At 44.3% G+C, this 17,565-nt stretch overlaps 1 protein-coding gene across 1 annotated transcript in view; it reads right to left on the minus strand.

The window, feature by feature from the left end:
* The window catches only part of ST6GALNAC1 (ST6 N-acetylgalactosaminide alpha-2,6-sialyltransferase 1), a 145,830-nt gene that overhangs the window by 97,827 nt on the left and 30,438 nt on the right, over window positions 1–17,565 (minus strand). Inside the window, exon 4 of the mRNA XM_073563203.1 lies at window positions 7,741–7,912. Coding sequence (XP_073419304.1) covers window positions 7,741–7,912 — 172 coding nt within the window. The remainder of the gene's footprint in view (window positions 1–7,740; window positions 7,913–17,565) is intronic.

Consider the following 17,565-nt stretch of genomic DNA (forward strand, 5'->3'; position numbering starts at 1 on the left):
TCTAACCTTTGTGCAATGACGTGCAATCCATACTGGGCCTAACACCGTCTGAGCCTGCCTCATGCTGTATAGACATATATTTTGAATGTGTACGCTATCCATACATGTTATCCGGGGATACGGTACCCCTTCTAACCTTTGTGCAATGACGTGCAATCCATACTGGGCCTAACACCGTCTGAGCCTGCCTCATGCTGTATAGACAAATATTTTGAATGTGTACGCTATCCATACATGTTATCCGGGGATACGGTACCCCTTCTAACCTTTGTGCAATGACGTGCAATCCATACTGGGCCTAACACCGTCTGAGCCTGCCTCATGCTGTATAGACATATATTTTGAATGTGTACGCTATCCATACATGTTATCCGGGGATACGGTACCCCTTCTAACCTTTGTGCAATGACGTGCAATCCATACTGGGCCTAACACCGTCTGAGCCTGCCTCATGCTGTATAGACATATATTTTGAATGTGTACGCTATCCATACATGTTATCCGGGGATACGGTACCCCTTCTAACCTTTGTGCAATGACGTGCAATCCATACTGGGCCTAACACCGTCTGAGCCTGCCTCATGCTGTATAGACATATATTTTGAATGTGTACGCTATCCATACATGTTATCCGGGGATACGGTACCCCTTCTAACCTTTGTGCAATGACGTGCAATCCATACTGGGCCTAACACCGTCTGAGCCTGCCTCATGCTGTATAGACATATATTTTGAATGTGTACGCTATCCATACATGCTATCCAGGGATACGGTACCCTTTCTAACCTTTGTGCAATCACGTGCAATCCATACTGGGCGTGAGAACGGCTGGCGAGCTGTTAAGCAAGCTACAGCACCTGTCCAGACAAGTACAGGGATTCCCTAGCGAGGAGACTTATTTGATTGTTTTCTATGTTGGGACAGCAATTTTTGGGGAGCACTATACTCTGGAGAATGATAGATGGGGCCCACCATACACTGGAACATTCCAAAGGTGGACATCAGACACTGGAGCAGCATTTACAGGGCCCATTATACACTAGAGCATTAGAAATGGGGCCCATTATGTTTGGAGCATTATTTGGGCCCATAAGACAGTGGAGCTTCATCCATGGGGACCAACATATACTGTAGCATTATGTGGAGCTCATCATATACTGTTTCAAACATTATATGGGACCAATGATTTTGTATGGAGAAATAGATGGGCCTCGTCATGAGATGTAAAAAGTGAGGTATTTTTCATTGTACTATACTGCTATTTCTCTGCCGTATCGGAGCATGATGAGTTGTGGTATGTGTTAAAGGGGCGCTCTTTCGCCCAGGGCACATGAAAACCTGCAGCCAGCCCTCCCCCCCCACAAATTTAGCCAAATAACCCCCATTTTTCAGTGCGTAACTTGTATTATGAAGTTAATTAAGGTTGACAAGCTTAAGTAAGAAGAATTGATGCTTTTGGCATTCAAATGGGCACTGTAGGTGTGTTTCCTGTCCTCCTCTCACTGCCGACTTTTATTCCCCATTGACTTACATTGGGTTTCGTGTTTCGGGACGACCCCGACTTTTCCCTATAATCGGACGATCTTGCTCGACCCGACTTTTGGAAAAGTCGGGTTTCACGAAACGAAACGCGACCCTAAAAAACCAAAAGTCGCTCAACTCTACACAAGACTACTTTACCGCATCAGTGGGAGAATGGATGGAGCCATGTACCGTAAAATCCTGAGTGACAACTTCCTTACCTCAGCCAGGACATTAAAATCGGGTCGTGGCTGGGTCTTCCAGCAAGGCAATGACCCAAAACATACAGCCAAGGCAACAAAGGAGTGGCTCAAAATGAAGCACATTAAGGTCATGGAGTGGCCTAGCCAATCTCCAGACCTTAATCCCATAGAAAACTTATGGAGGGAGTTGAAGCTCCAAGTTGGCAAGCGACAGCCTCAAAATCTTAAAGATTTAGAGATGATCTGCAGAGAGGAGTGGACCAAAATTCCTCCTGACATGTGCGCAAACCTCATCATCAACTATAAAAAATGTCTGACTGCTGTGCTTGCCAACAAGGGTTTTGCCACCAAGTATTAAGTCTTGTTTGCCAGAGGGATCAAACACTTATTTCTCACTGCAAAATGCAAATAAATTTATATAATTTATACGATGTAATTTTCTGGATTTTATTTTTTATATTCTATCTCTCAATGTTAAAATTAACCTACCCTTAGAATTATAGACTGTTCATGTCTTTATCAGTGGGCAAACTTGCAAAATCAGCAAGGGATCAAATATATATTTCCCCCACTGTATATATAGATCTACTGTATATAACCAAGGTACCCTACTGTACATAGTCAGGTAACCACCTTCATATAGCTCTAAAGTGTATAGCTCAGGTAAAATTACAATGGAAGATGATCCAGCTGTTTTTTCTGCACTTCCGATCATGCACATTGCATCTTTAAGAATGCAGCAAACGTATGCCCCAAAAAATGCATATGCTGAGCATCTCCATTTTTTGTTATTATCTAGAGCAGTAATACAATTCAAATTTCATATATTTCATGTTTACATGCTATAGAAGTACAGAGTGTAACTTTATTTATCTGTTATGTATAGTGATGTGCTTCTGCAGTTACTGGCAGATACCGGCATGGTAACAGCTGGAATATGCTAGGCATTAAGCAGAATCAGCCTCTGAGCGGCTTCATACTGTCACAATTCTGTCACTCTCTGTGTCCTGGATGCATTGACAGCTCAGTCGCCCTATAGAATCAGGATAGTGCTGAGTAGTCAGTACTGTGACTGAGAGCTCAGCCGTCCTTGTCTCTTTTTTTTTTTTTCTACAACAGCAAAAAAAAGTGAAAAAGCATATTCACAATAATGAGTCCATGATCTGTCTACAAAAATTATAGCACACATAGCAAAAATCTGATGTGTGAAAGAGCCCTTATTGATGGAGATGGGGAAATGGGAGCAAACCCTTAACCAGTTATAGCTTTATAAATATAGAAAGAGAATTTTCTCTAACTCTCCACCTCTATCATAACTGGTTGCTCACTCCATGTAGCTGACAGGAAGTGTGAGTGTGTACATGTGATAAGAATGAATGTTTAGACTCATTTATAATGTATGTATAGCTGTCAGTATGAGCGTGGGGACCCTTATTCAGTAAAGGATGATATGAATGTTGGGGAAAGAGGGTCCCTAATGGTGTTAAAAAGTGTTTGCCCCTTCATGATTTCCTATTCTTTTGCATGTTTGTCACACTTAAATGTTTCAGATCACCAGACAAAAGTAAATATTAGACAAAGATAACACAAGTAAATACAAAATGCAGTTTTTAAGTTAAGGTCTGTATTATTAAGGAAAAAAGAAATCCAAAGCTACAGGGCTCTGTGTAAAAAAAAGTGATTGCTCCCCCTCCTTAAAACATAATTGTGGTTTATCACATTTTTGGGAAGCTAAGTTCAAATCTTACACACAGGTCTGATTGAGAATCAGGTGTGGCAGTAATCAAGAAATCACTTAAATAGGATCTGCCTGACAACGTGAAGTAGACTAAAAGATTCTGAAAAGCTAGACATCATGCCGCGATCCAAAGATATTCTTTAACAAATTAGAAACAAAGTAACTGAAATCTATCAGTCTGGAAAAGGTTCTAAAGCTATTTTTAAAGCTTTGGGACTCCAGCGAACCACAGTGAGAGCCATTATGTACAAATGACAAAAACATGGAACAGTGGTGAACCTTACCAGGAGTGGCTGGCTGTCCAAAATTACCAAGAACGCAACGACGACTCATCTAAGAGGTCACAAAAGAACCCACAACACCATCCAAATGTTGCATGCACACCACCCAGGATATAAAGTGCGATACAAAGGAAACATGAGTTCTTGTTGAAATCCTGAGGAAATCTTGCTCAGGGTAACCATTAATTATATTATAATTATTCACAGTAGAGTGGAGGTACCGGTTTACAGGCACACAGCTATGACACATTTCTGAGCTGATCTTGATCACAAGGGTTTTATTCAAGTTTCTTTTCATCACATAGAATCATTTATCTTCATGCAATGCTTATCAACATATATGAAAGTCTCTTTACAGATAATTTATCTTCACACACAGTGTCTATACCTAAGCAGAACGGTACCTTTCTCATGCAGATAGTTGGGAGGAGGGGGATGAGTCTGGTGCTGTAGCTCACTCACTTCTATCTTGAGGTAATAAAGATGTTCCTGGCTGTCCTGACTGCTTCTATGATTATGGCAATTGTTTCCCAGGAAGAACTGGTTTATACAGCTTGTCTGATTTCAGACTGGCAGGAGACTCTCTTGCACACACCTTACTCTTGGATGTCCAGGGCACAATAAAAACTTTCCCAGTATCCCCTGGGGCTGAGCCAACCACTCCATGTCTGCTCTAACCATTTTAATCCCTATAGTTTCTGTATGATTCTAAGTCAACAGTGTAGCTTCTACCTATTGCACAAAAAGCCTGCAGGCCTTACTTGCCTCAGTTAAGATAAGTGTTCATGATTCTGTAAGGAGGTTGCAGAGAACCTCAATTGCCTCCTCTCCCCTGGACGCTGTTCGCATGATTACATGCGGCACCTCATTGTTGTTAATGTGTAATGTAATGTTTATGTACTGTGATGTCATGTATTTGCCATGTACTGTGTATATGTTTAGGATTAGGGATAGAAGTGTCATGGTTAGGACATGGTTAATGTCCTGTTCTCACAGGGTTAACTTTTGCCGGCCTCTCTTTGGATCTGGGAGGGGTATTTATACTCACTCCAAACTAGCATTCTCTGTCAGTTATACTGCTGTTCTGGTGTGTCTGACCCCTGGTGTGCGTGTATTCTGCGTTGCTTGTTTGCTTCCCGTGTATGACCCGGCTTGTTCCTTCACTCTGAACTCCGTCTCTCGTTTTGGTACTATTGTCTTTTCTGGTTCTGACCTCCTGGCTTGGCTATCATTACTCTGTTACAGTTAACCCCTATTGTACCATCTAATGCCCGTTCTGGTTTTCTGATCTATTGCTACGTCCTGACTATCCATTCTGTCTAATCCTTTGGTACTGTATTGCTATCTCGTGCTTTGACCTCGGCTTGATCTGGTTTCTGTCTCAGTCTATGCCCCTTGGTAACATTGTCCTGTAGTTACCTTTCTAGGAGTTTCCCTGCAGCACCTAGCTCTGTGGAGCTTAGGCCACGCCCCCAGCAGTCACGTGCTTCAGGTCCTGGAGCATGCATTATCACCACTGCTGCCCGCTCTGCAGGTATCTTTCTGCACAGTCTTTGTACTCAGGACACGCGCACTGGCTCAGTGAGCAAGTGCAGTGCGGTGTTCCTGACAGAAGTTAGCATAGAGTAATAGCGGGGTTAGAATAGAGGGGGCACATTAGAGATAGAGACTAGGATAGATAATAGTATTAGTTTAAGCACAGGCAGCAAGGGATTATTCAGAAGGGAGGAGTTAGAGCAGAGCAGCACAGAGCAGGGAGATATAGGAAAAGGACTTCCTGTTTAGAATCAGATGCCCAGCAGTCTGCCCAAGGGCAGAATGTATACAGTGAGACAGTTACAGGCCATGGGGGTAAAGCTGCGGATGGCAGTAAGGGACCCCAGGCTGGAGAATAGTGCAGTCGCGCAGCTCAACAGGATCATCCCCAGGAAGGACAAGGCGCTGACTGGGAGCTGGTGATGCTGAAGGTACAGATGTGACACAAACTGTCCAAAGATGCTGCCTGGATTGCAGAGGAAAGGGAAGCCCAGACAGGACAGAGTCTGGCTAGAGGTACGGCCATGAACGCTGAGAGTAAAGAGAGAGAAACGAGAGAGATACTAGAGTCTGCCTGGAAGGCAGGAAAAGGACAGGAAACGTTGCCCTGTGTGAACTGAGCTGCCAATGTGAAGGATGCCTTGCTGTTTATTAAAGTTCAACTGCTAGAAAAGAACTGCAATTTTGTGGTGTTTCATGGAACCTGGGAGCCAGAAGCTGGAGTAACAGAGACTGAAGGAATTCCAGCAACAGAAGTGAGAACTCTACTGTACCCATATCTTCATGTGCAAGGTGCCGGGGTGCTGACTGACTGTTGCTTAATGGACTCACCCACGATTACCACACCATGTCACCTTGTTACATTTCCACCATAAGAAAGAGACTGGGTAAAAATGGCCTACATGGCAGAATTCCAAGATGAAAACCACTGCTGAGCAATAAGAATGTAAACGCTCGTCTCAGTTTGACCAGAAAACATCTTGATGATCGCCAAGACTTTTGGGAGAATACTCTGTGGACTGACGAGGCAAAAGTTGAACTTTTTGAAAGGTGTATGTCCTATTGGTGTAGAAGTAACACAGCATTTCAGAAAAGAAACATCATATCTACAGTAAAATATGGTGGCGGTAGTGTGATGGCCTGAGGCTGTTTTTCTGCTTCAGGACCTGGAAGACTTGCTGTGGTAAATGAAACCATGAATTCTGCTGTCTACCAAAAAATACTAAAGTGGAATGTACGTCCAGCTACTCATGAAATCAAGCTGAACCACACTTGGGTTATGCAGCAGAACAATAATACAAAAGACACTAGCAAGTCCACTTCTGAATGGCTTAAGTAAAACAAAATTAAGACTTTGGAGTGGCCTCTTTAAAGTAGCAGGCAACCCCTTTAAGGTCAGGACTTTGAATTATCCCCCCAATGTAGGCCCCCGGGGCCCCTAATGAATTTTGTAAATACCTCATGTTGCCTATACTGCCTGTGAGCAGCGCTATCGCTGGCCACTCACAGGCAGCACATGACCCCCGGCTACAGTCGGCTCTTGCTTCCGCTGACGTCCCGACAAGTGTTGAAAGAGGCTGGGGTTCCCTCTTCCTCCTTCCACTCTGGCAGCCAGGCTGTGGGCGGGGTTCTCCCCCGCGTCACACCCGGTATCCACCGTGCGCCCATTCTTTGAGAAAGCGTGCCCGGTGGATGCTGGGTGTGATGTGGGGGTAACCCCGCCCACAACCCAGCAGCCACCGCGGGGACCCAGGACTGAATCACGCCTCACTTGTCGTAACGTCAGTGCTGGGTCACATACTGCCAGTGAGCAGCCACGTATAGCGCCGCTCACAGGCAGTATAGGCAACAAAAGGTATTTACAAAATTCATTAAGGGCCCAGAGGGATACATTGGGGGGGTTAATTTAAAGTAGTGGACAACCTCTTTAATCTGATTGAAGTACTGTGACAGGAAATTAAGAATGCGGTTCATGCTCAGAAACCCTCCAATGTGGCTGAATGACAATAATTTTGCAAAGATGAGTGGGCCAAAATTCCTCCAGAGATTTATAAAAGACTCATTGCCAGTTATCACAAATGCTTGATTGCAGTTGCTGCTGCTAAGGGTGGCCCAACCAATTGCTGCTAAGGGTGGGGCAAGCACTTTTTCACACAGGGCCCTGTAGGTTTTGATTTATTTGCCTTAAATAATAAAGACATTCATTTATAAACTTTACTTGACGTTTACTTTTGTTATCTGTCTAATATTTAAATTTGTTTGGTGATCTGAACATTTAAGTGTGATAAACATGCAAAAGAACAGGGAATCAGGAAGGGGGCAAACACTTTTTCACACAACTGTATATCCAATAAATATACACACTTTACACACAAGAAAATCTTATTATACAGCTGAGCTGCTGAGTGATGGAAAAAAAGCTTCATTTATTTTCATGCTTCATTTATTTCCTGGAACTTACCGAAAAACATAGTCATGTAAATCAATCTCTTTTCCCATTCGAGATCCATTGAGAATCCCTCCATTTCCAACCACGGCACAGTTAACACAGTGTGGAATCTTTCCACTCTTTTCTGCAAGGAGCAGTTGCTGATCAGCTATCACAGGTAGAACAGACACCACTTCTTTCACCACTACACCATGAAAAGAGATAATGGTTAATAAAAAGTCATGATATATGGATAGATTTTTTTTGTATAAAAGTTATGGCTGATGCTGGCCCTTTATGAAACTGGCTCACTACCATAGAATGCTATTTCATTAAAGGGAATCTGTCAGTAGGATTAATCCTCCTAAACCGTTTATATATGGGCATGTAGGGCATAAGAAGGTGAATAAAATGATACCTTGATATCTGCAATCCAATGTCTTATTTCGGAGATATACATGTTTTTCTTATACTGTATGTAAATGAGCTGTTCAGAACTATGGTCAGGACACTGATCTGCATGAAAATCAGCCTTCAGAGATAATTTTTAATAAAAGGGGGCGTTGCCAGGGGTGGGATTCAGCATGTTCTCCCCGCTTCGGTAGAACCGGTTGTTAAAAAAGCAGCCGGTTCCCCGAATCGGGGAGATTCAGAGCCGCGATCCGGTTCTGAGGACTATACAGGGGCCGGAGCTGCAGCCAGCACAGTGCGGGGATCGCCGCATCACATCCACAGGGAGCGCAGAGCTCACCTCCAGCCCAGCCCCAGGAAACAAGAACACGGAACTACCACTACCGTATATCACCAAGGAGACGCGCCCCCGTCCTGCAGCAAGAGCCCAGAGAGCTGTGAGGACGCGGTCAGGCGCTCAGGTACACGGAACACGCTGAGTCTGGGGGGGACAGTGGAGTCTCGGGGACAGAGAGGTCTGGAGGGGACAGAGAGGAGTCCGGAGGCGACAGAGAGGTCTGGAGGGGACAGAGAGGAGTCCGGAGGGGACAGAGAGGTCTGGAGGGAGATAGGAGTCCGGAGGGGACAGTGGAGTCTGGGGGGAGAGAGAGAAGTCCGGAGGGGACAGAAGGGACAGAGGACTAGAGGGGTCAGATGAGTCCAGAGGGGACTGAGGAGTCTGAGGGAGAGAAAGGAGTCCAGAGAGGACTAGAGGGGACAGAGGAATCTGGGGTGGACAGAAGGGACAGAGGACCTGTGCCTGCCTATTGGGGACCTGTGCAGCACTGTGATGCCTATTGGGGACCTGTGCCAGCCTTTTAGGGACCTGTGCTGCCTATTGGGGATGTGTGCTGCCTATAGGGAGCAATGCTGCCTATTAGGGACCTGTGCCTGCCTATTGGGGACCTGTGCTGTGTATTGGGGACCTGTGCTGTCTATTGCCTATTTGGGAACAATGCTGTCTATTGGGGTCCTGTGCTGTGTATTGGGGACCTGTGCTGCCTATTGGGGACCAATGCTGCCTATTGGGGACCTGTGCTGCCTATTAGGGAACAATGCTGCCTTTTGGGGACCTGTGCTGCCTATTGGGGATCTGTGCTGCCTATAGGGGACAATGCTGCCTATTGGGGACCTGTACCTGCTTACTGGGGAACAATGCTGCCTATTGTGGACCTGTGCTGTCTATTGGGGACCTGTGCTGCCTATAGGGAACAGTGCTGCCTATTGGGGATCCGTGCTGCCTATAGGGGATAATGCTGCCTATTGGGGACCTGTGCTGTCTATTGGGGACCTGTGCTGCCTATAGGGAACAATGCTGCCTATTGTGGACCTGTGCTGCCTATAGGGAACAGCTCCTTGACGGCGCCCCTACTTGTATATGTTTGAGGAAAAGGTGCGTGTAAATGGGTGTGGCTTAATAATGGGTGTGTCTTTAAATGGGTGTGCCTTAAAATGGGTATGGTTTTCCTACAAACAAACACAGAACCTGTTGTTAAAAATTTGAATCCCACCACTGGGCTTTACCAGTAACACAGAACAGTAGAAGTGAACTTTGTTTCCTTAGGCTAAGTGTACACATTGCGGAACTCCCACGGAAGTTACAGCAGGAATTCCATTCCGTGGGAAAACCGCATTTTAAATTCCTGAGATTTTTCCCGCGGAAAAACTAGCGATTTGCAAGTGTAATTAGCTTGCAGAATGCTAGCGTTTTCCAAGCGATCTGTAGCATCGCTTGGAGAAAGGTGATCACACTCGTCAAACATAGTGTGTGACAAGTGTAACCAACTTTTTACTATTGAGGCTGCCTATGCAGCATCAGTAGTAAAAAGATCTAATGTTAAAAATAATTTAAAAAAATAAAAAAAATTGTGTTTTTCTCACCTCCCGACGTCCCGCGCAGCCTTCCCGATCCTCGCGATGCTTGCGTTCCCAGTAATTCCTTGCGAGACCTTTGATGACGTCGCGGTCTCGCGATACTGTAGCGGTCTCGTGAGACCGCTACATCATCACAGGTCTCGCAAGGCATTACTGGGAACGGGAGTTGGCAGGAGCATCGGTAAGGCTGCGTGAGACGTCGGAAGGTGAATATAACCCGATTTTTTATTTTAATTCTATTTTTTACAGGCTATGTGTCCACGTATGCAGAAAATTTCTGCTCAAAACCGGACTCCTTCCCAGAAAACGCGCGTTTTATTTCCATGCGTTTTTTGCGGAAAAACCGCAAGTTTTTTATGCATTTTTTTCCACGCGTCTTCGGACTCATAGAAAATAGCTAAAAACGCTGACTTTTCTGCAAAATTAATGAGCATGCTGCGTTTTTTACCGCTAAGCGTTTTTTCGCGGAAAAAAACGCATCAATGTGCACAAAAAGTGCAGAATTCATTTAAAATGAATGGGATGCTTCTTCTATGCATTTTTGAAGTGTTTTGACGGGAACAAACGCTTCAAAAACGCTTACGTGGTCACACAGCCACAGGGATATGGTACCCACAACCTGGAGGAGAATCTCCTCTCCTCCAGCTCGTGGGTACCATCTGCAAATGTTCTGCTTACTTTTCGCATGGTGGGCACAGCCACATGCAGAAAGTAAGCAGAACAATGCATTCCTATGTGGGCGGAATTGCCGCGATTCCGCAAAATAATGAGCATGCTGCGTATTTTTCCGTGATGCAATTCCACCGCGGGAAAATCCGCAGCATTAGCACAGCATTGTAGAGTCCCATAGGATTGCATGGGATGCTGTTTTTTGCGTTTTTGCGGCAATATCGCACGTTAAAAACTGCAGCGAAAAAAACGCAACGTGTGAACGCAGCCTTACAAACACATTTGCTGCAGCTCTCACAGCTCTGCTGTAGTACAACACTGTTATAACCCTGTCTGCCTGTGAGATGGAAGCTGAAGCTGAGAGGAACCTGAAGATGTGTCAATTAGGCCGGAATCACACATGCAAGAAACTCGAACGAGCCTCGCATCTTAATACGCACTGCCGCCGGCACTCAGGAGCGGAGCGTGCGGCTGTATAGAAATACATGCAGCCGCACGCCCCACTCCCAAGTGCCGGCGGCAGTGCCGGGTATTAAGATGCGTGATTCATCCGAGTTTCTCGCATGTGTGATCCCGGCCTTATAGCCACACACAGCTCCGCAGTGAGATCAGGAGAGCAGGGAGCGGCCATTACATATCAAACTGGTAACCCCTTTGATTTTTAATAAGCTCTGGAGGCAGATTCTCATCATGGAGATCAGTTTCTGGCCCATAGTCCTGAACAGCTCAATAACATATTAGAAAACCATGGATTTCTCTGCAATAAGACATTGGATAGCAGATATTAAGGTATCATTTTATTCAGCTTCCTATGACTTACATGTCCATTTAGATGGCTTAGGAGGGTTGATCCTACTGAAAGATTCCCTTTAGCGATGTACAGTTAATAAATGCATATGTTAGTTCATAAAATTCTTTACAACAGTACGCTATGGAGATACAGATAGCAATGTATGGCAGCTATCACAGGCTTCCATTTAGTGTATACATCCCGGTAGCATATCATCAAGCTAGTGCACAAAGTTAGACTGCCCTTATCCTAACAATACATATGCCCACAATGCACTTAAACTAAAGTAGGTGTTCAGTGCCGTAAACACATCTTTGCCTGCTCATTTCACCCGTGTTTTTGAAAACCATTTCATGCTTGTATTACAGCTGTGACACATTGATTGAATATATTGTTTTTCTAGGACCTATTAAAGGGAATCTATCACCAGGTTTTTGCTACTCCTCTGAGAGCAGCATAATATAGGAAAAGAGACCCTGAATCCAGCGATGTATCATTTAGTTTACTGGGGGCAGTGTTTATGACAATCAGAGTTTTTAGATGTAGCATGAAGCAGAGTTCATAAAGCTAAACCCACCCACACCAGACTCGGCATGTACATTGTCTATTAACAGTGAGTTGCTTATCACAGGAGGGCGAGTGGTCAGTCTAGCAGTTGTTGTGAGACCTATTGCATGCAGTGATAATCTCCTTGTGATAAAATCTTCATTGTAAGTAAACAACAGCACACAGCCAAAAAAAGGTGACACAACGCTGAAATCTGTGTTTAAGCTTCTATTTCCTGTTGTCTTCAGATTACATAGCAAAAATCTTATGACATATTCCCTTTAATATGAATGTCTGGCTGTATAATACAGGATAGTATAGTTTATTTTTTATTTAATACAGTATATGGTCTGCTCTATGTAGGAGCTTTCCATTGTAGTCAATAAAGAAAAATCCCAATCAGTACCTCTATGGTGTTCTAACGGGATATACAGTAAATGGCCACTTTATTAGAGATACCCATCTAGTAGCTCGTTGGACCTCGCTCTCTTTCTCTCTCTCTCCTTGATTAATGACTTTTTTCTGGATGCCACGAGGATACTATGATCAGGACCTTCTGCATATGTCCAGTTTACATCAACAAGATATTGTTTCCTAAGTTCTGTGAAAAAGCTATCACTTGTCATGTAACTTGTTGAAAGCACCGCCTTTGTCTGATTATTTGTCTCTATAAAGACGCCAAGCCAAATATCTGCACGTGCATCCCAGATTGTAGTTTTCACCTTTTGTTTAGCCACTTTTGGAAATTGTTTCTGCTGTTCTGCTTTCCATATTGTAAGGTCTTTAAGTGTCCATGTTTGTGGCCTTTGACACATACTCTAATTACCTTTTTTTGTTAGACCTTGTATTTGTCATTTTACAGGGAATGTATAATCAGAATCTGATCTATTGTTTAGATCAAATTTTTGTGCTGAATGTACTTTTTAATTAATTGGCTTTTTTGATAGCAGAATCTGTATTTTTTTTTAAATTGCTAATCTTACAATTTTAATACTGGCTGCTGGAGCTATTTTAGAATCATACTTTCTATTTTTTACAGAATACATTTCAGCACCCTTGTTATCATGCCAGGCAGTATTCCAAGTAACATCTCTATCTGCAGTAGATAACATGGGATCCACCATTCACACAGCATCCCCTGCTCCCCTTCCTTCACAATGCACCTGCTCAATAGACACATTAGAGAGGGCCTGCGTCAGTATATTGCTGCTAATGTACATGTAGATTCTTGCAAGAACAGGGAATAACATAAAAATCTTATTTAAACAGTAGGTCATTTTCTGATGACATATTCCCTTTAAGAGCTATTTTGCTGTCAATATACAGTATGTGGAGTCCTGCACAATGTTTTTTTCCTTCTCTGGTATTCATCTACTACCCTAATCTTTACAAATCTCAGTCTTGGTCTCCAGTGTATCAATCAGAGCACTCTAAGTGTCAGGGTAAACTGCGTAACAATATGTTTGTAACATGGCTATCTTTTATATCCTCACCCACTGATTGCAGTTGTGTGATTACCTACAGCATTGCATTTATATTGTCCTGCATATTTTTTTCTTTGCTGAGTCTTCTTCTGTACTGTTTCCATAGCAGAAATAACTTGCTGTTTAGAGCGGATCTTCCATGCAGCTTTTGCAGTGCATTCCACATGCCTTTAGCAGTGTTCTTATGAGGATTAGTTTGTCATTATGGATGAGCTCTGATAAGGTATTATCTGAACATGCTCATGTGCTAACCGAGTGTCTTTGGCGTTCTGGAATAATATGTCCGAGTCCCGCGGCTGCATGTCTCGCTGCTGTTGGACAGGCAATCTCTGCTTGTGTTGCAGCTGTCAATTAGGCACTGATACTGATTGCAACATTTCGGAGGCTGTGAGGAGGAGGCTCTCTCTTTTATGATCGGTGCCCATCGCAAGGGCCCCAATCGTTGAAATGGCAATTTTAGGTCTTCATGATGAGCCCAGGGTCACCCAGCTACTAAAAGCTTGTTAAACCATGCTTAGGCTAGTTTCACACTAGCATTTCACTGACCTGCGTCGGTCTGCGCACGGGCACCACTAAGCTCCTCCTCCCGGCCGCGCCTCCTCCTGGCCGCTGCGCCTATGGGTGCATGACGTTGCATGCAACCTACATACCCTATCTTTAGCATTGGGTACGCAGGCCGTGCGCAGGTATGCGTTTGCCGGTGCATGCGTCCTTTTGATGGTGTGCCGAGCACACCAAAATACAACAAGGTGCGTTTGGTGCAGGTCGGCGCACCGTCAAAAGGACGCATGCACCGGCAAACGCATACCTGCGCACGGCCTGCGTACCCAATGCTAAAGATAGGGTACGCAGGTCGCATGCAGCGTCATGCGCCCATAGGCGGTGAGGCTGGGGGAAGACCGACGCAGGTTAGTGAAACGCTAGTGTGAAACTAGCCTTAGAGCATGGTCTAAGAGGCTTCTGCTAGTCCACTATAATGCATTATACCAGTAACCAGAGTGAGAAAAGTTTAAGTTCCATAGAGGAAGTAAAAAAGTACAAAAAAAAGTTTAAAAAAATTGCAAAGATATAAAAAAAAATAAATCACAAAATCATAATAAAATATATATATATGTTAAACCGTTAAAGTATTTTTTTTTTTTTTTGTTAAAGTACAAACATTTGGCATCACAACTGCCCGGGGCAACCCAACCTAAAAAACAATCACACTAGATAACCCCTTCAGTGAATACCGTAAACAAATAAATAAATAAAAAATGAAGGAAAAAGCTATGCTTTTTAATCATACCGTCGAGCAAAAAGTAGAATAAAACACAATCAATTAGACAAATGTATATAAAAATTGTATCTCTGAAAACTTCATCTTGTCCCACAAAAGAACAAACCTCCATACAGCGCCATCAGTATAAGAATAAAAAAGCAATAGCTCTCAGAATACAGCGATGCAAAAATAACTTTTTTTTCTGTAAAGATAGTTTTTAGAGTTGAGCGAAACGGGTCGAAAAATTTCAAAAGTCGCCGACTTTTGGCAAAGTCGGGTTTCATGAAACGAAACCCGACCCTAGGATGAGGTCGGCCACGAGGTCGGCGACTTACGCGCCAAAGTCGCGTTTCAAAAGTTTGTTTTGCGCTCTTTTTCAGCCAATCAGGATCCAAGGACACTGTGGGCAATGTGATGACATAGGCAGGGGTCACCACCATCTTTCAGAAGGGCATGCAAGTGATTGGCTTGCTTTGGTGGGCGTCACAGGGGTTATAAAAGGGCGTGCACGCCGACCGCCATCTTACTTCTGCATCTTAGCATAGGGAGAGGTTGCTGCTGCCGATTCTGTAGGGAGAGCATTAGGCAGGGAAGAAGGAAAAAAAACTGCTTCTGCTGCTAGCGATTTTGCCTGTACAACACACCAGTCACTGTGTGTGCAGTGCAAGGGGAGGCTATATTGTGGTGGATCAGCGGTGTTGGTTGTTAGGCTGCCTTCTAAGGCTTCCTGACAGCTGCATTGCTGTTTACCCACTGCTCTGCAAACTGCTTTTTTAAAAGCAACCCCAATTTTTTTTTTTGTCCTGCTGAGGTACTGAGCGTGCATTTTTTCACACCATACAGCGGTGTACGCTCCTCACACAGTACCGTGTAACGGCTGTTATCACAGCCACAGTGAAGCTATCTGTGTGTCACTCTGTGAGAATAAGTCGAGGACATGTTCCGTTCTTACAGACCTGCACCTACTAGTTTTGTCTACCTTTCAAACAGTTAAATATATTTGCTGTTTGATCACATTCAAAACTATAGAGAGACAGCGTGTGTCAGTCCGTATACTTAAAAAACACGGAGCTTGACAATTTTACGTACACCAGACAGCCGTGTACGTGCACGCTCCTCTCAGTACCGTGTAACGGCTGTTATCACGGCCACAGTGAAGCTATCTGTGTGTCACTGTGGAAGGATAAGTGGAGGACTTGTTCCGTTCTTACAGACCTACACTCTAGGGAGATTCCTATTCTGCCCAATTCTACATACACCTTGTAGTTTGTGATACACTAGCCAATTTCTGCCTGTGACATAGCGCTCTGATATTCAGTGGGCCTCACACAATCCAAAAGTGTCCAGTGTCCACTAGTGTGTGCAGAAATTCAAAATCTCCCTTATCCTGTAGTCACTTTTTTCACACCTGTGCCATCGAGCCTGTGACATAGCGCTCTGATATTCAGTGGGCCTCACAGAATCCAAAAGTGTCCAGTGTCCACTAGTGTGTGCAGAAATTCAAAATCTCCCTTATCCTGTAGTCACTTTTTTCACACCTGTGCCATCGAGCCTGTGACATAGCGCTCTGATATTCAGTGGGCCTCACACAATCCAAAAGTGTCCAGTGTCCACTAGTGTGTGCAGAAATTCAAAATCTAACTTATCCTGTAGTCACTTTTTTCACACCTGTGCCATCGAGCCTGTGACATAGCGCTCTGATATTCAGTGGGCCTCACACAATCCAAAAGTGTCCAGTGTCTACTAGTGTGTGCAGAAATTCAAAATCTCCCTTATCCTGTAGTCACTTTTTTCACACCTGTGCCATCGAGCCTGTGACATAGCGCTCTGATATTCAGTGGGCCTCACACAATCCAAAAGTGTCCAGTGTCCACTACTGTGTGCAGAAATTCAAAATCTCCCTTATCCTGTAGTCACTTTTTTCACACCTGTGCCATCGAGCCTGTGACATAGCGCTGTGATATTCAGTAGGCCTCACACAATCCATAAGTGTCCTGTGTCCACAAGTGTGTGCAGAAATTCAAAATCTCCCCTGTCCTATAGACACCTTGTACCTTGTTTTACATTACTATATAGTTTGTTGGATTTTGTCTACATTTCTACAAAAAATGAGGAAGGCTGGTGGAAGAGGCCGTGGAATTGGGCGGGGGTTGACAGCTGGTAATGATGGTGTTGGTGGTGGATCTGATGGTAGTGGCAAGAGCAAAATAGGACCGAATGCAGGAGGTGTTGAGCCTGCGTCATCGTCTGGCTCCATAAGGCTTCGAAGGCTTAGTTTTCTAGGAGTTGGCAAACCGCTTTTAAAGCCAAAGCATCAGGAAAAAGTTTTGTCTTACATTGCTGACTCAGCCTCCAGCTCTATCGCCTCCTCTTCTGAAGTTGCAAAAAGTAAAAGCACTGAGTCGTCATTGGAGGCTCATGTTCATGAACCACACCTTTCCTTGTGTCCTTCACCCCAACCAAGATTGAAGGATGACGCAGGCCATACTACTGATTACTCCATGGAGCTGTTTTCACATACCATGCCTGGATTATCAAGTGAAATGGTGAATTACCCAGGCCAAGATGAATCTGACATGGAGTGCACTTATGCACAGCCGCTGATAGATGATTCTGCTGGTACATTCACTCAGAGCACTACATTGTCCTCGCAGTGTACAGAGCCAGATTCTGACCCTGATGAGACTCAGGTGCCCCTTCCGCACACTATACCACCATACACGGTGACACAGAGGAAGGTGCACATGACATTGAAGAGGAGGTGATGGATGACCCAGTTGTTG

This window comes from Dendrobates tinctorius, unplaced genomic scaffold, assembly GCF_039654945.1.
Source record: "Dendrobates tinctorius isolate UK_male_01 unplaced genomic scaffold, ASM3965494v1 ptg000383l, whole genome shotgun sequence".
Classification (NCBI taxonomy): Eukaryota; Metazoa; Chordata; class Amphibia; order Anura; family Dendrobatidae; genus Dendrobates; species Dendrobates tinctorius.